Raw genomic sequence first — 26,542 nt, forward strand, 5'->3', positions numbered from 1 at the left:
ATGTATGGTCAGATATTTCAACCCGTTCTAACTCGAGTACCCAGTTTGGTTGGTGCTCCTCGGTGTTTGACAGCAACGCACCGTTGGCGTTTGTATGCAACGCACCCACCATGCAAGGCGGGTTGGAGACCACTGTTTGTTTCCAGAGTGAAACTAAAAGTAAAAGTTTACATTTTGTCTCGTCAGTTGTTAGTCACGTGAGTCCTTAGTGTCGTTAGTCAAGTCAGCCATGCTCTTTTCATAAACCTATGAAATACGGAATTTTATTTTGAAAAGACACTATGCATGTAAGGAGCGTATATTAACACGCCGTCGCTGTGACGTTCAAAATTGACGTTAGAGGGGTTCGAAGAGCGTCGTAGTTTGAACCTTAACTGGCCAGGCTTTGTTATTTGACGCTTTGGTGTGAGAATATTTTGGATATTTCCAGATTCACTGCCATTCCAAGCAGAGAATGTTTCAGGGATCTAGTCAATGAACCGTGTAATCATCAGGTGATTATAGCAAGTGATCCGGTGTAGAGAAGCGATTATGCATCAACAGTCAATCACACAGGATGAACTCATGCTCATCGTCACCACAAAAGAGGCACCGATGCCAGTTTCACTAACTGTTGCATTAGCAATCCAGAATGCATTTTGCTGAGCGCAACAGCTTTTCACGAGCTTGTCGAAATACTTTTTGGAAGATGTGGGGGTTCACTAACTGAAGTAGAAGTTGATGAAGGAACGTTCACATTTGAATCTGTAAAAGAGGAGGAAAAAAAAAAATGTGTCTGGAAGGAGGGAAAGGTTTTGTGGGTTTAAAGAGTGCATCTGTGTTTTGTGGTGTTTACAACAGACGGAGAGTATCTGGGCAGACCGTAATCTTGTGACCATTAAATTTGACTGTACAGTAGCGAATTCACACAGAAGCTACAAAGCGCTCACTGTGAGCTCTCTCTACATCTACACACACTCTCTCTACATCTACACACACACACACACACACACACACACGCGCAGTGGTTTTCTGCTTGTCATTTTGTCAACATCAAATTAGGTTTTTCATTGACCTTTGATTATCCTGCTGTCTGATGGCATCCAGCCAATCAGACAACATGTTTGTGTGAAACATCAAAGATCGTCGTTGCTTTAGAAGATGAATCATTTCACGGTGAAAATATGCTGACTTGATCTATTTGTGTGCGCATGTTTCCTTTCACGCTCAGTATGCACACCTCTCTAGAATTTTTTTCTTAACACAACGGATATTTCTACTGTAAATAATGAGTACTTATATTGCAAAGTTTTGTAAGCAGTTCCTACTAATGTAGTTTTGTCCCCAGTAATATTTTGTGCACCGCAGAGCTGCAACATTTTAGATAAGCTAAGAAGAAAGAAACTTTATTGTCATCAATCTTTCTAGAGTGCAGTTCGGTGTTTAGAGTGACGACATTGTGCTTCTCTTTTCGTCCCTGGTGCAAAACAAAAAGAGAGTGATGCAATATACAGCGTTAGTGAAGCAAACATTCAGACTACACGTAAGGTGCAAGGTACAACAACAAGACACTTAACGGTTAGTTAAAGATACAAAACTGAAAGATGACAGGACAGCTATACCAGTGTAATTGAAGAATACTAAAATATAAATACAAATGAGAATATACAAGGAGGTTTGAAGATTAATTTATTAGTCGATTACGAGAGATATAATCTGCAAAATAATCGTTTTTCAAATTTCCACACATTCTCGGGTTTGAGCCCATTTGCCTGTTATCCTAAATACAGTCGGATGCATTGCTACACAATAAGCAATGCATCTATAGGGACTTTCGGACTAATCTTGTATGTGAGGAGTCCTTGGCTGAAAAACAACTGAGAACATCTAACTTATAGGATTTGTTTGAAAACCATAACACTAATTGTCAATTCATTTTTTTAATCATTTGTCAAGCAAAACTTATATACTAGTTGCGTCTTCTCAAATGTGAGTATCACTATAATGTGACCTTTTTTCACAATTTCTTGACATTTCATCGACTAATGATTATACAAAGAAAAATCAATACACTCTTCTATAGTGGAACTAAATATTAGTTGTAGCCTCAGTTGACTCCCCTGCTCTCTCCATAGAGAGCGATGTCTGGTCCATGTGTAGCTCCCACAAATGGAGGCAGAGCAAAAATCTCTCGGCCTCCTCTCATGCATCATCTATAAAGAACTACAGGCTCACTCTCCACAGGAGCGCAGTGGGAAATGTAGTTGATCATGATAATTTGTTGTTTTTGTTGCACCCTAAGGGAAGTCGGGAGATAAATGAGAGGAGGAAAGAGCGGTAAAAATAGAGACAAGTCCTGATTCACATCCATCTCCTCCGGTGGCGGAAAAAGAATTAGCATCTCATTAGCATACCGTTATAAACATGACGCCATGCAGAGACTGGAGTACAATTTACTACGAGTGAAAATGGTGTGTGTGTGTGTGTGTGTGTGTGTGTGTGTGTGTGTGTGTGTGTGTGTGTGTGTGTGTGTGTGTGTGTGTGTGTGTGTGTGTGTGTGTGTGTGTGTGTGTGTGTGTGTGTGTGTGTGTGTGTGTGTGTGTGTGTGTGTGTGTGTGTCATGTCATAATAATAAAGGCCAACAGATAGATCACTACTTCTCTTTGACATTGTACTCATGATGTAATACATTTTAACAATTTGTATGTATTTATTCTTATTATGCACAACCACACTATAGAGCACATTTCCCACTGGACAAAAAACCCACTAACATCTGGCTTTTGTCTTTAGTGAGAAACGTAACAATCTGCGTCAATTCCCCGAACAAATGACTCTGCAGCAGTCGGTTAGTAGACGGGTATTTATCGGGTCAAGCTCCAATCAGCAGTGATTGAAGCATGACCCCTTTCTGGTGCTATATTATGTGACACACATTTAAGTGAATATTTAATAAATAAAATCAAGAGGGATTTGGATAATTATTATAATTATCATAATGTATAAATGTACAAATGAAGCAATTAATATCCTGTCCTTAAAGCTACCAGACTCCAGTCAGAAAACAGCAGTTTCACCTCGCTGATCGTTGTTAGGCTATATGTAAAACACGCTTAATTCAAAGTAAAATCCCACAATACGGTCTTTGGAAGTCTTTTCAGTGTTCCAGCATCACCAAACTCTGTTTTGATAGGTTTAAAAGAGTGACTGAATAAGTAACAGATATATGATTTAAAAAAAAAAAAAAAAAAAAAGAAGTTACCACCGTAACATTTTCACTGTTTAATAACCCTGTTTCTCGACACGTTTGTGATGTTGAACGTAACACACCAGGGAAAAAAACATTAAACCATTCTCTTCTACTGGCGATAAGAAAGGAGTCTGTCGCCTATCTTAGCGTATTTAAAAATCCTGCGTATACCTGATTATATTGGTGGAAAAAATGGTTTAAACTACGTAGACTTTACATTGTCTTCTCTTTCTCTCTCTCCCGTTTATTTATTCGTATTTCTGAAGGAGTCGTCTGACTAGTTTTTAAGCACACACATTCACTAGTGTGTGTTTGACATATTTTGACACAATATACCTAAAAGAGGTCATTTTATTTTATATTCTGTTGAATCAAAAGTCATTGTCAAAGAAAACCGAGTAGGAATCCTGCTATAAGGTTGAGGATAATAAGGAAGAACGTCAGCAGGACGCAGAATGTCAAAAACAGACCGAAAGAAGGAAAAAGAGACACTTAAAATGTCCTTTTAAAAAAAAAGAGTAATATGTCTTGTCTGGGTCATCAGTCACACAAACCAGACCTCTGCTCGGTCTGAAGGACAAAATCGGGGCCACGCTCTGTCCACCGGTGTGTGTATTGAAGTTGAGATGTGAGTTTAATCACTTAAGGGAATTGCGTGTCTATAAATAGGAGTTGTTTTTGAACAGGTTTTCACTTATTGAATACCTCCTGACAGCCATTCATTCACTTGTGACAGAAAATAGGCGGCACATGGGAGAGATCTTTGCCATCATCACGCCCATGAGGCTCAGCTTGACGTTTATACGGTGACAATTAATAGTTCAGTTTATTGCTGTGGGGTTTTTTTCTGCTTTAATTCCCATGCTAAATATTCTGCTCTACCTCCATTTATTCCAGACGAACCAGTATGTAAAACACATCAGTCCTTGTGTGCAGTGCCAGAGGACTTTTTTTTTTTTCCCAAGCAGGAGCTACAGTTATTAGAGAGTCAGTGTTGAAGCTTTTATGAAGCAACTTGAGGCTCAGACACTATGGTGTGATTCATCACTGAATACGATCAAGTAGTGGCAGATATTGATTTATCTGTAAATGTCAGAGATAAGTAGTCTAAGAGAAGAAATAACACAGTCGAAGCTGGTAAACTAACTATATTTATATTAATTTCATTCAGCTTCTGGGCCTCTCTAATAGTGCCATTAAGAAAACACCCGGACTGCGGTTTGTACAGAAAGTGGAGGAACATTTTGAAAGCGGATAAATCTCAATTTCTAGATTAAAAACATGAAGTTATTTGTAGCCATGCTAGCGACAGCTTTACAATTAAGAACGCAATAACTGCAGGAATTTGGATTCATTTTCAGCAGATTATTGATTGTGAATATTGTATCAGAGATGAGTTTTCCTGTTATTCTCAGGAACTTTTAATAAAACTCCTACTGTATCGGGTATTATGTTGTTTTTTTAACAATCATACATACTTAATAGCCTTTTTTGGAGGCAAACTCTTTGTTTTGTTCTCGCTGACCTTTTGCCGTTATTCTATAAGCTCTTTGGTTGTTTTAACTGCGTACTTCTCTACGTGGCTGTTTAGCAGAGAGAGAAGGCTCTATGAATACAGCTTTGTTTTCAGGTCTTTACTTTGCCAGTGAGAAAGTTTATATCTTAAATAACAATCAAAATTTAACAACAACTCCATTCAGGGTTCTTAACAGAAAATGAAGTCCTGAAAAATAGGCAAACTGCATATTCAACTTTACTTTTTTCAGACAGCTATTGGATGGATTGAAGTAAATCAGAAGTGTATCGTGCTATTCAGCAAATGTTGGCATGCCGACACAGTAAACTAAGTTGTTAAACATGGTAAATATTACATACATTAAACAGAGTTAGCAGGGCTCAACGACAAGGCTCGCCCGCCTTCCCCGGGCAAATAAAAGGCCATGTCCGGCAAGTGAAGGGGCAAACGGTAAAAAATATATACACGTTTTTTTGGTGGAGCTGATGATGGAAGTAGTTAAGGATTGAGCCCTGTTATTCATTGCATTGTTGTTGTTTTACCACTGTAAAGCACTTTGGTCATCGTTTGTCGTTTGTTGTACAAGCTCGCATTTCAATTAGTTTGGTGGCGTTAGAGGATGATGGAGGGTCCAACTTTGTAAACTGCACGGCTGAGAGCAAGGCGTCCAGAACATTACACTTAACTAACGTGTTTTTATTATTTTATAATCACTAATAAATACAACTATTTGTATAATTATCTATTAATGTTGCGTCACCTCATTTCACCTCTCTTCCAGCGAGATTTACAACAGCTCTTTGTTTCCCCTGAACTTCCCCCCAGTTTGGCCTCACTTTGTCTCACCACTAGTGTTTCTCTGCCCACAGCCGCTGTGCTTCCTCATGAGTGTGTGTGTGTGTGTGTGTGTGTGTGTGTGTGTGTGTGTGTGTGTGTGTGTGTGTGTGTGTGTGTGTGTGTGTGTGTGTGTGTGTGTGTGTGTGTGTGTGTGTGTGTGTGTGTGTGTGTGTGTGTGTGTGTGTGTGGGAGGGTGTTTGGGTGTGTGAGTGAAACTTACTGACTTTTTCCTCATGATGCATGCATTTCGAAATCGGGCTCAATCCCCTGTGTTTAAAAAAAAATCTGCAGATCTCCAGATTACAAGTGGACAAAATCTGCTCCGTCCCAAATAATCTGCCCTCAAGGAGAAAAAGATTTGCTTGTTTTTATTCTTCCATTAAAACCACATTGTCTCCCTCTTTCCTTCTCTGCAGGTTTTAAGCGATATGAGGAGATGAGGGCAATGGAGGTGCTTCCCATCCTCAAAGAAAAAGTTGCCTTTTTGTCAGGTAAGATTATGTGTGTGTGTGAATACGAGTGTGTGTGTGTGTGTGTGTGTGTGTGTGTGTGGTCTCACAAACCTACCAACTTGTTTGATCATGTTGGACGAGGCTAATGGAACATGAAGTAGGGTATTTAGTTTGCAAGTACACTGTACATATTCTCTCACAGATTCTTTGTCTAGCTCGCTCTCATCTCTCTCTCTCATGATAACAAGCTGTTTCTGTAAAAACTCTCGGGGGTCAGACTGAGGCCCAGACACTTGACCCTTGACCCTCCTTCACACTCAGACTACAGATGAAGCACACACAGACATCCACTGTTTAGTCAGTATCAGCAGAAATACAGAAGAGTAAGCTACAGCTGTGTTTTTGCCCCCTGTAAGGGGAGCTCAGCAATGTCTGTCACACACACACACACACACACACACACACACACACACACACACACACACACACACACACACACACACACACACACACACACACACACACACTTGAGTCATGCCAGGGAAAACTCACAGGAGGCCGAACAGGAGATACGGACTGCCAAGAACATCCAGCAGGATTATTTGTACAACATACAAAAACATTATTCAGCTTGTGTGTGTGTATGTGGATATGTGTATTATCCTCACATGTATCTATGTGCATGCTAATGGAAAAACTCTCAGCAGTATCAAATGTAAATATGCGTTAATTAGTGTGTGTGTGTCATGTGCACACTTCTCTTTGGTCCACTTGTGTGTGCAGCGAAGGTCACACGCAGAGACACAATGATGAGGACAATGACTCAGACAAACATACAGAAATTGATAGAGGGAGAGAAAAGAGCGGCGTTGCCATGGGGATGACTTACTCTCAGCTACCGCATCCCATAGTAGTCGCTAGCGGAGTAATTGGCTTTGAAACAAGGGGAGGGAGGGAGGGAGGTAAAGGAGGGAGCGCTAGTGAAAAGGAGGGTAAATGAGCTAAGCCTATTATCCCGAATCTGGCTCCTTAATAATTCGGCCATGTCCGACCTCGCTCATGTTCGCCTGTTTGCCACGTGAGCCTTTGATTTTTTTTATTTTTTTTTTCTGCTCTGAGCAGCCGAGGTCAACCCGACTGAACTCACTCATTTGTGGGCTGAGCGCAGTCGGCCTTGTGTTTACATGTTCCCACGTGAGCAGGGCGGCTCTCTGCTTCTGCAGCTAGTCAGGAACTACAAGAAAAAATATATTATTGTGCCAGATATTCATAATTCAGTGTCATGACTCCATACTGCAGAGAGCGAGTGTTCCCAAACTACCAATTAAAATGAAAGAATAAAACTCAAAAGGTTCGATTCAGGCCACGAAGCTGGCAGAAATACTGTAAACACACAAAACTGTGTAGATGCATACTTTGCATTAATACAGGAACCGTGCATTTAGCTTGCATGGGTTTGCTTGTATGCTTCTTCAGTCCAGATGAAATGTCTCTACAATTATTAGATGGATTGCCCTGACATTTTGAACAAACGTTCATTATCTCTAACGGACGATTCCTACTGACTTAGGTGCCTTCCATATAGCACCACCAACAGGACAAAGTTCTCTCTTATCTTAACATCTACTTGATGTATTTACACACAATTGTGTTCAGGCATTCATGGTCCCCAGACGATGTATCCTACTGGCTTTGGAGACCCCTAACCTTTCCTCTAGAGCCACCAGGAGTTTGCCATTTTTGCTTTTGAGTGAAACAAGTAGCAAGTATTAATTCAGATAAATTATAAATCTGTTACCAAAGGCGTTTTTTAATTTAGTAGACTCAGCATCTCCTATTTGTTTAGCTGATCACTCATTTAATGGATTAGCTAACTTGTTTATATGAACTCTTGTACCCCAGTCAGATTTCTGCAGATTTAGTTACACAAATATAACATTTATTTTTCATTATTTTTAAACACAGATCACCTGGTATCAGGCTTAGTTGAGGCTGGTGATAGAAACATCACCAGTCTGTTGGCCTATTAGTTCAATATATTAGTAACTTATGGTAACGTTAAATGACGACCACTTAGTCAGAGCTATATAACAGTCTCACTGCTTCCTAAGAAATCCCTTCCCGTCCTGAGCGCGAATTTAGAGCAACATGGCCACCGTGTGAATATGGTGACTTAGCTCTACAACAGCAGATCATAAGCACAGAATAATGTACGTTGCTTTCACAAAAACAAATTTAGCATATCAAAGTTTTTTTTTAGGTAAATAGTGAAAAGTCCGTTTTCAATAGCAGTTTTTATTGTGAAGCAACAATGCCTATAAAACCTACAGTATGTGTTTTGTCTTCTGCATGTTCCTACTATAACCTGACTCCATGTATGTGTGTGTGTGTGTGTGTGTGTGTGTGTGTGTGTGTGTGTGTGTGTGTGTGTGTGTGTGTGTGTGTGTGTGTGTGTGTGTGTGTGTGTGTGTGTGTGTGTGTGTGTGTGTGTGTGTGTGTGTGTGTGTTGCCTCAGGTGGAAGAGACAGACGCGGTGGTCCGGTGTTGACGTTTCCATCACGCAGCAACCACGATAGAATACGAACGGACGACCTGCGGAGACTGATCGCCTACCTCGCCGGCATCCCCAGGTTACACATTCATTCCATTTGTTCTGTGGTGTGTGTGTGAGTACAGTATCTGTGTGTGTGTCAGTGTTGTTATTTTTTATAAAGACAAGGAGCAGCAACACCCGGAGCAGTTGGATGAGTCTCTGTATTGTCAAACACGTGATAGAGCCGGGATGAGCATGTGAGGGAGGATCGAGAGAAGAGAAATAATTCAAGAGCAGTTTTGAGCTCGCTGCAGCTTCTTCTCTGCCAGAAATCAGTTCTAGAAACACAGTGAGACGCTGAGAGGGAAAGCCTGAGCTTAGAGGGGGATGAATAACAGAAAACAAATGATGGAGGGAGGGAGCGATCATCAGAGAGACAGGGAGAGCTGTTGAGAGGGAGAAAGAGAGAGAGAGAGAGAGAGGGGGGATTAAAAAATGACAGACGGAGAGCGCATGCGTGAGGAGGTGTGTGAGAGAGGGAGCGAGCGGGCGAGCGAGTGCGTGTGTGCGAAAGCAAAACAAAGTGTCGCAGTAGCCGAGGCGGTGCAGCAGCAGCAGCAGCAGCAGTCGTAGTAACTGTGGACGAGTAGCTCCTCACCTCGCAGGTAAAACGCCTCTCCTCTCCGGCTCTCTGTTTACGTTTCATTTCTCTTTAATCTGCAACTCCATCTCCTCCCTCCATCCGTGTTAATCCATCCATCCTCTCTCTCCGTCTACTCTCCTCTCAATTAAAGTCCCAGCGTTATCTCACTGTGGTTAAAAACGCAACTAAATTCACTGTACATTATATATTCATGTTTTGTCCTCAAGGCATTCGTAACCACACCACCATCATCATGTCATGTTTTGCATATTTTTGTGAGCTCTCCCAACTGTGTGGTTGGTTTTTGTTTTGGTGACCAAAGGTGTTTCTATTTTGGGAAAGGCAACATCTGCACACTGGCTTTCTACTGACAGGCTGTTAGAGAGGGAAAGGGAGAGGTTTGGAAAAGGACGCAGGAATTTACGGATCTATAGTGTTAAAATGATATTTGTTATGGAAGTCTAAAGAAACGAAGGATGGGGGATGTTGTCTAAATGCACAAAAAGACCAAAAAGGATAAAACGTAGTCCAGATTTACTAAATATAATAAGTCGTTATAAGATGAACATTGCAGAAAAAGTAAAAAAAATAAATAGTAGAAGTCATTTTTTGTAAGATGTTGCATAATTAGCAGATTTTAGTTCCAGGTGTTTAGATGTAGTTTGTGTGTGTGTGTGTGTGTGTGTGTGCGTGTGTAAGATTATGTGATGATAACATCGGCCAGAACAGAGCGCCACGGGGAGATGAGGTTGCTGATGCACAAATGTGCTGATATGTATTTTTTTATATTCCTGCACACATTTGTGAGTCATTCGTCGCAGGTTTCTGTGTGGGTGTGTGTGTGCGTGTGCGTGGGTGGGATGTGTTTTGCTGCGTAGGCGTCTCACAGTATAGAAAATGCGTCACCTGGCTGTTTGTTTTTATTCTCATTTCTTTTCTCTTTTTTTCCCCCCCTCTTTCAATCCTTTTTTTCCCCTCTTCATCCCTCTCTCATCCTTTTCCCACGCCTGTCATCTGTCTCCTCTCTCCCTCTCTCTCTGGATTAAACTCCCTCCAATCTCACACTGCCCCTCCCTCACAACCTCCCTCCCTCTCTTCTCTTTTAATTCCTCCCACTCTCGCCGACCTCCATCCATCCCAGCGAGGAGGTGTGTAAACATGGCTTCACGGTCATCGTTGATATGCGCGGCTCCAAGTGGGACAGCATCAAGCCTCTGCTGAAGATCCTGCAGGAGTCGTTCCCGTCCTGCATCCACGTCGCCCTCATCATCAAACCAGACAACTTCTGGCAGAAGCAGAGGACCAACTTCGGCAGCTCCAAGTTCGAGTTTGAGGTAGGATGGGGAAAAGCCTTCAGATTCTTAACAATAACAGATTATTTTAAACGTCATTTCCTGCTCTCTGGCCGCTCACTTAGTTAACTGCCTTCATATGAGGCTGCGTACTTGTTCTTTTAACTGTTAAAAAGATAGAACCACCACTTTAATATATAATGTATAAATAAAAAATGCTTAGAGTACGTTTTGTTTAGGATCTATATCAGAGCTCGGCAATATAGCGATATAATAGTGTTTCTGTATGTGAGAATAGATATCGTCTTAGATTTTTGATATCATAACATCATAATATGGCATAAAAGATTGTGATATTTCATGGTCGTATTGCCCAGAGTTTAAACCAGTGGAGAATAAACTGCTGCCGTTATGATGTGAGGCTTTATATTCAAAGCCCACTTGCTACCCATGACTGCGATCCTTTTATTATGTAATTATATGCTGCTCCAGTGAGGGTAGACTTGGCAATATGACATTTTTAGCACGCTGTAATGACATTTGGAAGCTCCCTGATATAGTGAAATCAAGTGCCTGAATTCTATATTTGCCGTTTTGAGGTAATGAGTTATAAAACTGGAAAAGAAACCCCCCCCCCTTAAATTGCTGTCAGCTGAGTTGTCATAACGACCGCTGTAGCCAGCTGAGCTGCTCATTGTCAGCACATTTCATTATGTTCGTCTCCCCTGTGCTGTGGATGCGTTCATCACCAGCCAGAGGAGGAATTTTCATCACATTCAAACGGGCACACAGCAGCGGATCATGAGTGTTTGTGATGCTGTGAACACACTTTTTTTTTTTTTCACAGCTAATTTAACGATATCTTCAAAACAACAGGCTCATTTTTTTTTTATGCTCTGACCTTTCATAGTTGAACGGACACCAAGATATGCATGTGCGCATACGAGCCAATCAATGATCTGATGTTTGATGCCTCCGCCTGATTTGAAGCCTGTTTTAGTAAATGCCCTCTAATGAGGACCAGACAATTTCTCGCCCTTCTGTTTGATCTTGTCATTAAAGAAGCTTGCTTAGTATGCTAATGATTAGCTTCTCTCATAGCAGAGAGACATGGGTTGTTATAAAAAAGACGACTATATGCAGTAACGTAGGTGGAGCTCTGTTTTTTGGTACAATGTGTTCTTGTTGTGTTTCTGATACGTTGCCGTTAGCCTTCTGACTGAATCAGTTGAGTGGATGCACTTGTGTGGAAACAGCTCTTGATTTTTCACATGCCGATACACACACACACACACACACACACACACACACACACACACACACACACACACACACACACACACACACACACACACACACACACACACACACACACACACACACACACACAGGTCCTCTGTAGTCCGATGACACCATATTGATTGTGTGAGAGGAATTATAGCCAAAGGGCAGGTTAGTTATCCACATGCTGCCGTGCCTTTCCACACAGGCATTGATTGGACGCACATTTGCATTTGTGTTCTACATTTGTGTATCGCAACCTCGTACTCTACGATTGTTTTTAAAGATTTCTAAAGGTTGTATGAGGAGAAAGTTTTCGCCCTGTGTGTGTTTTTTTTTTAAAGCACGTTTGATGCAGCGCTGTTGCTAGGACTACAGTTGCAGTGAATGTGTGCAAAATTAAAACTGCTCTGCTGCGTCCAGCATTCACGCCACATTACTGAGTGTTACTGTAGCAAGTGTGTGTTTTGTCTCTTAAGTGTGTATCGAGGGTTTTCTCCTGGCTTGGTAAAATGAAAACCCCGATGTTGGGACATTTTTCTCTCCGTCCTTTTTTCCATCTCCCGTGTTGTGGAATTGAGACGGGAATAAAAGAACACATCAGAGCAGAAGCGCAGAGAGCCGACTGCAAGCTCGATTTTTGATTGTTGATAAATTGCTCCATGGGTCTGTGGGAGAAAAACGGTACCCAATATCCCTGACCGATTCTCCCGCTCACCATTCAGCAGAGTACAAATCAATTAACTTCAACAACAATAGGGAACAAAGCCATATCAGGATTGTCCCCCTGTTTAGAGCCGCTGTGCTTTCTAACCCAAGGACAACAGTGTGTCTCTGCACTGTTTGGCTCACACAAAGCTATCTAGCTGTCGTTCTGTCTCCATCCATCTCTGGCCATGTGTGTGGGGGTGTTGTGCGGAGGTGGCTCAGCAGAAACACAGAGGCACAGAAAACCAAACAGGGAGACATTTCCTTACTGTATCTCTGAAACTGATATTGTAATATGCAATTGTTGCGCTGAGGGGATTTTGAATTCACGTCACTTTAGAAAACGAAGGACAAATAAAGAGCGTGCCATGGTGTTTTGAGTGTCACACTGTGAGTTTAGAAGTCACAAAAGACAACATGTCATGTGTGCAAAAGCTTTTTGGTCTGTGATAGACTTGGATGCTACAAAAACTGGGTTTTTGGTGGCTCAATTTCATAGTGTTCTATGGTATTGTGAAGCTGCAGTGTGCTGAATGGCAGAATGAAAATGATAAAACATGTTTAAATCATGCCATTGATGTTTTAAATTATAATTACATGGCTTTCTCTAAAAATCACATCCCAGCAGCTCTGCTGTCAGTGAAAAATACCGTGTTGTTAGGTTTTTGGAACTAGGATCTGGCCAAGTCTTCTCTAATACCCTTGAACATAAAAATGAACAAGTATAAACAGGTTTATTGGGAGTATTTACATACATGCATCGATCGGTGCTGGAGCCAATAAAATGCTATCACTGCTGCAGAGTAATTTGTCCTGAATGAATGCTGATTGACATCTCTCACACTAAATACAAAAGCCAGATGTTAGCAGCTTTTAGTGGGCTTTTTTTCTCCAGCGGGAAAAAGGGGGCTTAAATAAAAAAAATCTTCAACACAAGAAGGCTTTACAGAAATGCATTGAGAAGAGCGGAGAGATTAGAGGCGTTTTGCACTCAATTGACTGAAATTAACCTTAATCTAGCTAAACCCCTTTTAATCCCCCTGTCTCGACTACTTTTCCTCCACCTCTGCTCTCTAGACCACCATGGTGTCACTAGAGGGCCTCACGAAGGTCGTCGACCCCTCCCAACTGACGTCGGACTTCGACGGCAGCCTGGACTACAACCATGAAGAGTGGATAGAGGTGAGATCGGCCCACACATCCTGTCTGGCTGATCCCAAAAAAACTATCTTGAAATCCCTAAACCCCCCCCCCAATGACATTCAGATACAGAAATGCTGTTCTCATCATCAGTAGTGTGTAGTTTAAACACTTTTTTTTTTTCATTTTCAAGGTGCGTGTGGCGTTTGAGGAGTTCTCTGGTCACGCCACCCAGATGTTGTCTCGACTAGAGGAGATGCAAGAAACCGTGTCGAGGAAAGACTTTCCCCAAGATCTGGAAGGAGCCAGGCGGATGATAGAAGAACACGCCACGCTGAAGAAGAAGGTCATAAAAGCCCCGATAGAGGAGCTGGACACTGAGGGACAGAGGTAAGCGTACAGAAATACTAAAGTTGCGGCTTTTCTTTTTTTGCTTGATTTATGACTGAACATCAGGGCAAAAGCTGGAAAGCATCACCTTCCAAATGTTTTCCTATTTGCTTGGTTGTTATCCCCATATTAAAACTTTATTGTTTCTTTGATGACGGCCTTTTAACCTCGCTTGAGTTAAGTTGCTCGGAGCAACTATAAACACCTAAAAATACATCAGCATGTTTTGTTTTATTGTATTTTTGTTTGAGTTTACAAGAATCCAACTCCAGTTTTTTTTAGTGTGTCTTGCTTCTGTAGTGAAATCTATCTGTGCTAATCAAGTGTTTCTCATACAACATATTTCACACAAATACAAAGCTTTGTTCAGCAATTAAATCAAATCATGAGCATGAGTAATGCAGCCTTGACATTTTGACACATATTAAATCCATCTCCAGGTTGCTCCAGAGAATCCAGAGCAGCGAGTCCTTCTCCAATCGTAACGGCAGCAGCGGCGGCAGCAGCAGTAGCAGCGGTGGGATGTGTAACGCCGACACCCAGGGCCTGGTGCCGCGGATCACCCAGCTGCTGGACAAACTGCACTCCACCCGGCAGCACCTCCACCAGGCCTGGCACGTCCGCAAGCTCCAGCTGGATCAGTGCTTCCAGCTCCGCCTGTTCGAGCAGGACGCAGAGAAGGTCGGTGGATGTTGGGAGTCGGGGTGTCATTCAGCATGAGCAGTGATGTAGCGGTAATCTATAACCACAGTTGGTGATCACTGTAGGGCAGACAACCAACTGCCAATAACAACAAAATCTTAATTACACCCACTGAGAAGCATTGATTTATGCTGTGTGTGCAGAGCTCATGAATCCATGCTCTTTTTTTATTTTGCCACTTAAACAGTGGTTCATACTTTACCCCAGAAATACAACAGAAGTAAAAAAAAAAACCAAACAGGTCTTTGCTGTGCACCACATCTCAGGATGAGAGACTGGAAGATGGAGGAGAGCTTATTCAGGTACAAAGCCACCTGCTCTGGCTGCCACCCATACGGCTCAGGCGATGACAGCTGCAGCACAAAATAGAAAGAGACGGGAGGAGAGGAAAAAATTCAGAGAGCCATGTTTGAGTGAGAAGAATAAGATAGCAGGTTGCAGCAACAGAGAGAGCTGCAGTCTTGGATACACTGCAGTCGTAGGAGCTTGTTGCTAGGACACCATAGGCCACAAGTTTGTTCTCTAGGAGAGCCTGAGAGGATACTCTTAATAGAGGCGGACCATTTCTCTGTATTCTGTCCTGGAAAGATGACAACTATCGGCACACTGCAGCAGAACACAAACACACTCAGGTCTAACCCACACGGCTAAGTGCCAGCTGTTTGTTTTTACCTGCTTTTGCAACCATCTGTGAAAAGTTAATGGTGAACCCGTACGTTGTGTGTATGTTTTCATTTTTTCTCGTGTCTGTTCTGTCATTCCCTGTGCTTCAGATGTTTGACTGGATCATGCACAACAAGGGTTTGTTCCTGGCAGGCTACACAGAGATTGGCAACAACCACCCCCACGCCGTAGAGCTGCAAACCCAGCACAACCATTTTGCTATGAACTGCATGGTAAGACACACAACACACACGCACACACACACACACACACACACACACACACACACACACACACACACACTTATTCACAGCAGGAGGTAATGCTTTTACGCCCACTTGGGCTATCAAGTCCGCGCCCTTCACTCTATAATCATGTATTCATTGAACTCAGCCTCTCGTACTGTGTTTGACTGGGGTAGCCTGTGCTTTGTGTGCACTCACACATCTTCTGCATGTTAGCAAAAGCACAACCAGGTATTAAGTAATCCTATTCTTTATCCACAGTCGGCCTTATGTAACCATTATGAAACCATTGAGAGGAGGAATCAATCCAGCCGCTAGAGTTACTGTCCGTGTGTGAGAAATAATGGCGAGAATTCAGTCTCTCTGCTCCTCTTTTACCTGCAGTGCTTAATGTGCTCTTTTTCTTCTTAATGTTAGGTTACTTTACCCACAACTCTCTGTTTAACCTTCTTTTTCCCTCTCGTTCTCTCCGGCTGTGCAGAATGTGTACGTGAATATCAACCGCATCATGTCTGTGGGCAACCGGCTGCTGGAGTCGGGTCACTACGCCTCGCAGCAGATCAAGCAGATCTCAGGCCAGCTGGAGCAGGAGTGGAAGGCATTCGCGGCGGCGCTGGATGAACGCAGCACGCTGCTGGAGATGTCAGCCAGCTTCCACCAGAAATGTGACCAGGCGAGTGGCATATTGCGCTTATAAATGACAGATGTGGGGCTGCGACTAAAGTTCATTTTAATTACTGATTCATCTGTTGAATATTTAGTCAGTGAATTGATTAATCTACAAAATGTCCCTGAGCCCAAGGGGATATTCTGAAATGCATGTTTTGTGTAAATAACATTTCTTAACTGAAACATATTCAATCCGTTATCACACATCCTCGTTTGAGAGGCTTGAACCAGTTTTTTTTTTTTTTTTTGTTTTGTTTTTTTACATTTTCCTTTAAAAATGACTTCAATGACAACCATAATGGTTACTGATTTGTTTTTTGTGTGGATAGATTGGTTGTTTGCTTTTAGCTCTACATAGATGTTTGGTCTCCTAGTTTGCAAGAATATAAAAAAATAATCAATGACAGCAGGACTTTAGGAAGTAGCTACACTCAGCCAATGCGTAGCCTAAGCTAAGCTAAGTGGCTGTAGAGTCATATTTAAACTATTAGAGTGGTATTGATCTCCTCATCTACGAACGCAGATAAACAAAATTCCCCAAAATGATTGAACTATTCCATTAAGTCAGGTATAGTGGGAACTGAATTCAGTAAAACTCACATTAATGTAACTTTGGAATCAGGTGAGGTGTTGATCTTCAGTATCTCAATGGATGCTCATGTACACCTATGTCAGACCTTCTGGGATGTAAAATTCTCATTTGGCCTCATTAAATCCATAAAGCCTAACATATGCATCGCATTAACATATATTTACATGCACAAATGCAGACTATAAGTAAGGCATTTGTTTTCGGCTGTTATTTCTGTCTGTGCTCATTACTCGAGCGACTATGGAATGATTCATGGGCTGAAAAAGCACACGAGCAGAATCCCAACTAGGGAACATGGGTGGTACGACTTTTTCCGACCCGGAACATCGGCGTCATCAGAGCAGCCTTTCAAGCAGAGCAGCCTTTTTTTTTTCACCCCGACCTTTTCTCCTCCACACATGCGGAGAGGCTCATTTTAAACCTTTGTTCTAATGATGTACCTTATTCTAATTATCATGGGAGGGATGTTTAAAAGGGAATAATTAGATCCCTTAAGTGTGTGATATTTCTTTGAGGCCAACCTTGTTGATTGTTTTGTTTTCCTCCCCTCCCACTGGGAAGTACTGAGAGTTCTCGGATCAGCACACTCAGCCATGTATAATTCTTCCTTATGAGAGCTCATACATAAGGACATTTCTGCACTTTTAAGCGCTGTAATAGTATCAAAAATGCTCCTCAGGCGGTTCCATGTACACTCTGGTATGTCTGACTTACATGTGACTCAAGAGAAGAGCAGTAGGACGTAAACACCTCCACTGTCTCATGCCGTGTCTCGTGTGAAATGCTTTACATCCGAGTGGCAGTTTGTCTAAGTGTAAGTGTGCGTTTCTTCCCCTGCAGTACATGGGCAACGTGGACTCGTGGTGTAAGGCGTGCGGCGAGGTCGATTTGCCCTCCGAGCTTCAAGACCTTGAAGACGCCATCCACCACCACCAAGGCCTGTATGAGCACATCACCGCTGCCTACTCTGAGGTAACCGCACACTTTAATACATTTACAACATCGCTAAAACATGGGCTGTATAATTGTTAACAGTATCCTTGTCATTCAAGTTTCAGTGAACATAATATTTTTGTTATTGTGCTGTTAGAACATAAGTCACATACAATAACTGTCGTGGGTTTTCTCTGTTGTACAATTTAAACTTTTAAATGAAGTTTAGTCTCGCAAACTTTGGAAAATGCAGCTCTCATATTGTCTTTGATAGAATTACACAGTCAAAATGATATCTTTTCCAGCTAAAGTCCACACACTGTACTTCAAATTTAATTTAGAATAAATGACTGTGTGTACTCTGATAATATTTCTTTTCAAGAACAACATTTTATGAGTTCATGTTGAAAGAAAAGTACATATATAAACACAGTTATAGCTTCAAGATAATAAGTATTTTAATTCATGGTAAATTGTGCATGTACATAATATTATCTAGCATGCAATAATCTAGCAACATTCATATTCATATACTGTTTGCCTTAACATAAATTGACATGTATGAACAAGCGGATACAGACGTACACCTCCTCATACTTACACAAGACCTAAATGTGTGCATGCAAGCACACATGCACCCACGCGTACATACAAGCGTACATACACTTATGAATGTCAACAATTTGAAGTTTTATAACCGTATTCGACCCCCTCATTTGCCTCCCTGGTGAGTGATCACACTGACTATTAAAGGAATTGCAACTGTACAGAGCGGAAAAATAGTTTTTCACTGTGTTTCTCAGTAATTCCTCCTTTGTGGCTCTCTCATTTATCATTTCCCTTTTTAAGTTTCTAATTGTTACATCAGAAGAGGGTGCTTTCTCAGGCAGTTATCCACACAGTTTGCTGCCTGTTGTTTGGATGATGTTTATATTTCTAGGTCAAGTCAAAAGCAAATCATATTTACATCAGTGTACTTTTGTATTTGTATTTTCATTGTTAATTATTTTATTTTTCTTTAATTGTTGCGCATTTTTCCCAATAGTGTAGAGTGGTAAACCATGACAACTTCATTTTCTATCTCCTCCTCAGGTGAGCCAAGATGGCAAAGCGCTATTGGACAAGCTGCAGCGACCTTTGACCCCGGGCAGTGCTGATTCACTGACAGCATCGGCAAACTACTCCAAGGCTGTGCACCACGTCCTGGACATCATCCACGAGGTGCTGCATCACCAGAGACAGCTGGAAAACATCTGGCAGCACCGCAAAGTTCGGCTGCACCAACGTCTGCAGCTCTGTGTCTTTCAACAGGACGTCCAGCAGGTAAACACACGCAGACAAACATACATATATATATATATATATATGTATGTATATGTATATGTATGTATGTATATATGTATGTATGTATATATATACACTGTATATATGTTTTTGTTTATATGCATGCACACAAATGTTAAAACGTGGTGATTCCAGGACCAAACGTAATTGCCACTTTTTTCAGTATAACATCGAGAGGGTTAGACAGTAATTTGAAAATAGCAGGGTAGCCTACTGGTTAGAAGCATTCTGCTCTTAATGGAGGGTTTGATCCCAGCAGCAGCCATGTTTCCTATCCTAATGTCCTTGAGCGAGTCGCGGGAACCTTGTGTCTTCCCTCATCATGCGGTTCAGTGGAAAGGAAAAACAAATAAATGCCTGAAATGTTAAGTGCTTTCTGCAGAAAAAAGGCTTGAAAAAGGAGTAAAGTGAGAGCCTGCCATAATCGAATAGTCCAATATGATAATACCGTTGCATGCTGTCCAAAATATCACGGGCATTCCTGAATGTGTTGACATGGCAACTGTTGCTATGGCAACTGAATTGGGTCATATGTCCATGCAGATGCTGTGTTCATCCATTAACGCTATGAAGGACAGAGTGCAGAGAGAGGAGTGTTAAAAAAAACAAAAAAAAAGAAAGGACTCGGTGCAGAGCCTCGTACGACACTGATCATTATTTCTGTCATTGCTCTTCTCTTACACACACTCTTTTAATTATGATCCACACTTGTGTCGTATCTATCACCTTAGAGCGCCCCCTCGTGGTTGTCTGTTTTCCAAGTGCCTGTTTTGACTTTATGGTCTTGTGGTCTCTGTGCACAGGTGCTGGACTGGATAGAAAACCACGGCGAGGCCTTCCTCAGCAAACACACAGGTGTGGGAAAGTCCCTCCACCGAGCCCGAGCTCTACAGAAACGGCACGAAGACTTTGAGGAAGTGGCACAGGTAGGCCGGTTCTGTTTCTGTAACTCTACCCTTCTGTAACTTTTACCCTAATGGTAAAATAGAACAAAGTTACCAGTGAGTGTACATTTTTTTTTAAATCACAGCTACAAGAATCATCTCTGCAATTAAATTGTGTTTTCCTCATTTTGTTAAGTGTTGATTAATGTTTTTAGGCAATTTAATTTCAAAGCATTGAAAGAATACATCATACATTCTTTGACTAGAAATGAAAAGTTTAATTAATTAGCAATAAGACATTCCCTTGCTGAATGCAATACACCCCCAGGGTTTGGCGTTGTTATGAGTAGTCTGTGGTGTTGCCTAAATTAATTAGCTCAAGCTTATTGGCTGGCTAAAGCTTACTTATATTAGCAAACTTAACATAGATATTTCTGTATAACAGACATTACTGACACCTATTCATTTATGCTGCTTTACAGTAGGTTTTAATGTGAAGCATTAACACAAAATATCACATCTGGCTGCAGTAGTCTTGGTTTAAAACATTTAGTGCAGCTGTTTCCACTAAACTCTCTCATAAATGTCCATTAGTGCACCCCATGAGTTTTAGTTTCACATCATGTTCTAAAAGATGTATTAGGTATTATTTCTAACACATTTTAAGGTGGTTGAATGTAACATTTATTACTTATGGGTAAGACATTTAAGGCACTTAAAGTAAAGGATCTCCCCCCACCACTGCTGACGCAACACTTGCCCAGAATGGCAGCTCTGATTAGCTTTAACAGATATCCCGCCTTAATGTGGCCATTTGTTTCTGTACGATCTATCTTCTTCCTCTTTATATCACCTTCACCCACTCTCTATCTCCATTTCCTCTCACTACTTATCTCTGTGTAACTCAGTGAACAGGTCCTCCTCATATCCTGTTTTTCATTTTCTAAGCGCCTCTACTCTTCCTCTCTCATGTTCAAAATATGTTTTGCTTGTTTAGTATCATATCATCATCTTGGGTTAACCTATCTCTCTCTCTGTATCGGCTTAGAATACGTACACCAATGCAGACAAGCTGCTGGAGGCGGCCGAGCAGCTGGCCCAGACGGGAGAGTGCGACCCAGAGGAGATCTACCAGGCCGCCCACCAGCTCGAGGACAGAATCCAAGACTTTGTTCGCCGCGTGGAGCAGCGCAAAGTCCTGCTGGACATGTCTGTCGCCTTCCACACGCACGTCAAAGAGGTAGGCAGGGAGGGTGACGTAACGCTGAAGTGGATGGTGGGCTGTGTGTTTGTGTGGATGAGAGTTTTCACAGTGCTCTCTGAGCAAGAGGGGAGTAATTATCAGATCAAATGGAATATATGGGTGTGTTGTTTTTGTTCTTTTATACAGTTAGTCACACAGAGGAGGACAGTTTACAGGCCTCTCTGCGTAAACAAGGATAGTTTGAGGGAAAAGGTTAGAAATAGCATCGAGTTAGGTGAGGGGACATTTTGATGGGGGCAATGGATTTGGAATTGATGGCAGTCACTGAGCTGTCCTCTGTGAGTCTCATTAAAAAGCTTTCGTAATTGCAAAGGTGACGGCAAATGCTGTCGGTTTGCATGTTACCAGAGTGAAGATTTTAAGAGGTTGCAGACCAGTGCGAGCTTCAGTCCAAGTCCACCAAACGAGCCTAGCGTATTATAGGAACACTCTTGTGCTGTAAATCAATATGCATCATAACGATACATGTCCTCCTGTAGCTGTGGACGTGGCTGGAGGAGCTCCAGAAGGAGCTGCTGGACGACGTTTACGCCGAGTCAGTGGAGGCCGTCCAGGATCTGATCAAACGCTTCGGCCAGCAGCAGCAGACCACGCTGCAGGTCACCGTCAACGTCATCAAGGAGGGAGAGGATCTCATCCAGCAGCTCAGGTAGAGATCTAAATGTACCCGACTTAACATGAAACCAGTGCTCAAAAGATGAGGTTTGATGACCCGTAAAAAAAAAAATAGCAAATGGAAAAGTGTTGTATAGAAGAAGTCGTTGAGATATGATTCAGTGCCAGTCTGCTTATTTTAAAATGTATATGAAGCTCCTGAGATAATTGTTCAGCTCTATGGTACTGTACGTCCTCTTTATTGTTTTAACAGAGGACACATGCATGTTAACCGTGGATGCATTCTTCTTCTCTGTACAATTACAGACTTTATGTGAAAACTAAAAGTGTAACTAAATAAAAACTTACAAATTAGCAGACATGAAAAACGAAACAAAACTAATATTTGGTAATCCCCTTCTGACAGTGATCTGAAATCAGCCTAAACTACATCTGCCTAACTAGTATCAGTTATATCAGGCAACTACAGAGTAAAACTTATTAACTAACCCCAACCAATTCTTTACACCACTAATATATATAGAGAGAGAACCCAGCAACAACATAACAGTGCACATGCTACAGTTTGCTCAACAAATGAGGCAGGAACATTCTGGGCCAAGTAGGCCACGTTCACACTGCCGGCGAAACCGATCTGTATCTCAAATCAATTTTTTATCACAGACTGCATGGGTTACTGTGGTAACGACGTAGGCGCGATTACGTAGCTACGCTTGTGACGCAGCTTTCCAACGAGGAAGCGTTGGCCCCCGAAGCAATCGCACTGTCAATTCGCGGTGCAGAACTCCTCCATCGCACCAGACAAACTCAGTGATGGATGAGGCCTGTAGAGATTGCAATGTTAGGGTGAAGCAGCATCAAGTGAAAGCAGAGTGAGAGTGATAACAGACAAATTACTTCAGTGTCTTGTTCTCCATAGCGCTCTGCAAGTAGCAACACGCATTCTGCTCAGCACCTCCACACTTTGAAATACGGAAAGAAATCTGTTTGGAATCACATTTCAAACCACATTTAAATGTGGTTCAGATCTTTTTACTGTCCAGACTCTCTAAAAATCAATCTGGATGTGCCAAAAACAGATTTCTCCTGGCAGTCTGAATAAGGCATTAGTGACAAAAAAAATAGTTTGGTCTTCTTACATAATGGTCTTCTCTTATCTTTTGATCAATAGAGCTTTGGCAGAATAATTTAAGCATTTGGTATATAAAATGTGCGTGAAGTGAATATGTAAATGATATGAAACAAATAGTCAGTGTGATTTTAAAAAAAACAAAGAAAGCAGTGAAACGCATGAAAACCCAAAAAAAGAAAGCTGAGAGAATTGAAGGAGGTGTTGGAGAGGTGGATGCAGTTGACCCTCCTTCTCCAACTCTATTTATACACAGAGGATGTTCCAGTCCCTCTTCATCCACCCCCTTTTTCTCTCTCTCTCTCTCTCTCTCTCTCTCTCTCTCTCTCTCTCTCTCTCCATCAATCTCTCCCTGGTGTTTTTGCTCCACAGTGATTTCTTACATAATTCTGCTTTTATAAGCATGTGTCTAATTGTATGGTAATCGCCCCGGGAGGCAACTGTTACTCCACTTACCTTTTTAATTGTGTGTGTGTTTGTGAAACTGTGTGGCTCTGTGCTGTATGTGCACACAAGTGCGTTCATGGGTGTGAATGCTGGAGTTGTATCTGTCATGCTGAATAATCAACCTGAAGCCAATCAGAATCCGTCTGACCTCCACTGTCTTTGCTTACTCATACTTTGCCTCTCGTTAACTCACTGGTGCCTGTGTGTTTGTGCATCTGTCATGTTGATGAATCAGAATCTGTATGACCTGTTTCACTTTCCCACTCAATCTGCGGTCCATGATGTGTTAAATCGTCGTTGGCCTTTTATTAGGATTTAGATATCAGACACCTTCACACATCACTGATCGATGTAACTCAGGTTGTCTGTGTAAATCATTTTAGGATGGAATTATTCTGGTACAACAGATGCAACAAAAACTAAAAAGCAACACCACAGCCCAACTGTGTCTTTATAGCTGGGTTTTTTTTAAGTGCACAGCTTAATGCTTAATTGGGTGTGTCTGTTCCAGGGACTCGGCCATCTCCAGCAACAAGGCGCCCCACAACAGCTCCATCAACCACATCGAGAGCGTCCTGCAGCAGCTGGACGAGGCCCAGGCCCAGATGGAGGAGCTCTTCCAGGAGAGGAAGATCAAACTGGAGCTCTTCCTGCAGCTCCGCATCTTCGAGAGGGACGCCATTGACGTGAGTCTGCTTGGGAGGAGAGAGGGCGGGACTGTTTTTTTATGTGTGTGTAAAGTGTCAGTCGCTGTTTGAGTAAAACAAAGACATTTTAAAAATATCATAATATATCTTTGTGCTACAGTCTCAGTCGACAGCTTTCATTATTGCGGCCTCTGTAAAGTGGAATCTTGTTGCCCTTCCTCAGATCATCTCTGACCTGGAGTCGTGGAACGAGGAGCTGACGGGTCAGATGACTGAATTTGACACAGAGGACCTGACGCTGGCCGAGCAAAGGCTGCAGCACCACGCCGACAAGGCCCTGACCATGAACAACCTCACCTTCGATGTCATCCACCAGGGCCAGGAGCTGCTGCAGTACGTCAACGAAGTCCAGGCCTCAGGTGAGAACACCACCCAGACTGTGCTGTTTATACAGACCATGGCAGTGTATTTCCTTCATGTTTCAGTTTTGATTATCTTTCTTTCAGTCCAGTTGGAAATAACTTTTTTTCTTTACTTAGAATTGTTTTCAGGCATTAAAAGGTCTTAAAAAGTCTTCTGAAATCTGCAAACACTCTACTATTCTGAATCTGTCCTCCTGTGATGCTGCCATTATAAGCCATTAAATCTCAAATGCTGTAGAGTAGAAGTGAAGAGATGTTTGACTGTCACCTGGTTGCCACATCAGACATCAGTCATCATTCAGCCGAGGGTGAAAGCAGGATGGAGCTCCTGTTCACTGTTGCTGCACAGAGTTCTGTGTTGGCTGCATTAGTTTAATATTGATGCTGTGTAGGTGTCTCAGGTCGTATTCGGTCAGCGTTTGTGATGAGAGGCACCCACTCACTAACCATAATAACTCACCTGTGATCTCGCATGCTAATAGGTGCTCTCTAAAACCGCACAAAGAATTGTTACATCATGTCACGTGTATTATTGAAACATACTGATAATGTGTTGTTTTACAAGACAAATACAAATGTGAGTAATAATTAAGACTGTCAGGGATAAAAGTATTTGAAGTTATTACAACACAGGCAGAACTTCAGGTCCGTTTTGATCCGTCCAAATGCTAAAGTGTGACTTGCCTTTAGGGGTGGAGCTGCTGTGTGACCGGGACGTCGACATGGCGACGCGGGTTCAGGATCTGCTGGAGTTTCTCCACGAGAAGCAGCAAGAACTGGACTTGGCGGCCGAGCAGCACCGCAGACACCTGGAGCAGTGCGTCCAGCTGAGGCACCTGCAGGCCGAGGTCAAACAGGTAGCGCAAACGGTCTTGAAACTGCGACTAGGCGCCATCTGCAGGCCAATAATTTGCAATCACACTATACCAGGATATCTACAAGATATGATCACAGCTTTTTCTGTTTTTTTAGGTTCTCGGTTGGATTCGTAACGGCGAGTCGATGCTGAACGCTGGTCTCATAACAGCCAGCTCCTTACAGGAAGCTGAACAACTGCAGAGAGAGCATGAACAGTTTCAACACGCCATTGAGGTGAGAGAGTGTTTCTTTATCCCATCAACTTCAACCTCCATCATGTATTCAGTCCACACCCTGAAGGTAGATTTGACACAGCTAGTTGCTCATTATATTCAGTCATTCTAACCCCATGCGTTCTCCAAACTCTTCCCTCTCTGCAGAAAACTCACCAGAGTGCCCTGCAGGTTCAGCAGAAGGCGGAGGCTCTGCTCCAGGCGAACCACTATGACATGGACCTGATCAGAGACTGTGCAGAGAGCGTGGCCTCCCACTGGCAGCAGCTCATGCTGAAAATGGAGGACCGACTGAAGCTGGTCAATGCCTCGGTGGCCTTTTACAAGACCTCTGAACAGGTAGGAGACCTCAAAGTTCCACGATAAAAACAAGGTGCTTTCTCTAGACGACATGCTAAGTGTGGCTGTCCCTACAGGTCTGCAGTGTGTTGGAGAGCCTGGAGCAGGAATATAAGAGAGAGGAGGACTGGTGCGGAGGAGCCGACAAACTGGGACCCAACTGTGAGACGGACCATGTCAGCCCCATGATCAGTAAACACCTGGAGCAGAAGGAGGCCTTCCTCAAGGTTAACATACAACGAAATCAAAGCAAACCCTGAACATTGCATCAAGTTACATCTCTGATCTCAGTGTGTGTGTGTGTGTGTGTGTGTTCATGGTATTTCTATCAGGCGTGCACTCTGGCAAGACGAAACGCAGACGTCTTCCTCAAGTACATGCACAGGAACAGCGTCAACATGCCCGGGATGCTGAGCCACGTCAAAGCACCAGAACAGCAGGTTAAAAGTAAGTATCAGAAAAAAAGGTATGCTAAAGTGGTTGAAAATAGCTAAAAGAAATGGATAACTGGTGAAATAGAGAGTAATGGGTAAAC

The 26,542-nt window shown here is 42.4% G+C and overlaps 1 protein-coding gene across 2 annotated transcripts in view; it reads left to right on the plus strand.

Moving 5' to 3' along the window:
* trioa (trio Rho guanine nucleotide exchange factor a) overlaps window positions 1-26,542 on the plus strand; it is a 76,030-nt gene that overhangs the window by 24,355 nt on the left and 25,133 nt on the right. For both annotated transcript variants that reach the window (XM_054606525.1, XM_054606526.1), the window contains exons 3-22: window positions 5,999-6,073; window positions 8,550-8,664; window positions 10,352-10,544; window positions 13,569-13,673; window positions 13,825-14,021; window positions 14,462-14,702; window positions 15,497-15,619; window positions 16,113-16,304; window positions 17,733-17,864; window positions 18,918-19,148; window positions 19,973-20,095; window positions 21,102-21,293; window positions 21,797-21,966; window positions 24,020-24,194; window positions 24,379-24,574; window positions 25,268-25,434; window positions 25,550-25,669; window positions 25,816-26,007; window positions 26,085-26,234; window positions 26,340-26,454. In XM_054606525.1, the coding sequence (XP_054462500.1) occupies window positions 5,999-6,073; window positions 8,550-8,664; window positions 10,352-10,544; window positions 13,569-13,673; window positions 13,825-14,021; window positions 14,462-14,702; window positions 15,497-15,619; window positions 16,113-16,304; window positions 17,733-17,864; window positions 18,918-19,148; window positions 19,973-20,095; window positions 21,102-21,293; window positions 21,797-21,966; window positions 24,020-24,194; window positions 24,379-24,574; window positions 25,268-25,434; window positions 25,550-25,669; window positions 25,816-26,007; window positions 26,085-26,234; window positions 26,340-26,454 (3,204 nt within the window). The remainder of the gene's footprint in view (window positions 1-5,998; window positions 6,074-8,549; window positions 8,665-10,351; window positions 10,545-13,568; window positions 13,674-13,824; window positions 14,022-14,461; window positions 14,703-15,496; window positions 15,620-16,112; window positions 16,305-17,732; window positions 17,865-18,917; window positions 19,149-19,972; window positions 20,096-21,101; window positions 21,294-21,796; window positions 21,967-24,019; window positions 24,195-24,378; window positions 24,575-25,267; window positions 25,435-25,549; window positions 25,670-25,815; window positions 26,008-26,084; window positions 26,235-26,339; window positions 26,455-26,542) is intronic.

The sequence above is a fragment of the Anoplopoma fimbria genome, chromosome 10, assembly GCF_027596085.1.
Source record: "Anoplopoma fimbria isolate UVic2021 breed Golden Eagle Sablefish chromosome 10, Afim_UVic_2022, whole genome shotgun sequence".
Classification (NCBI taxonomy): Eukaryota; Metazoa; Chordata; class Actinopteri; order Perciformes; family Anoplopomatidae; genus Anoplopoma; species Anoplopoma fimbria.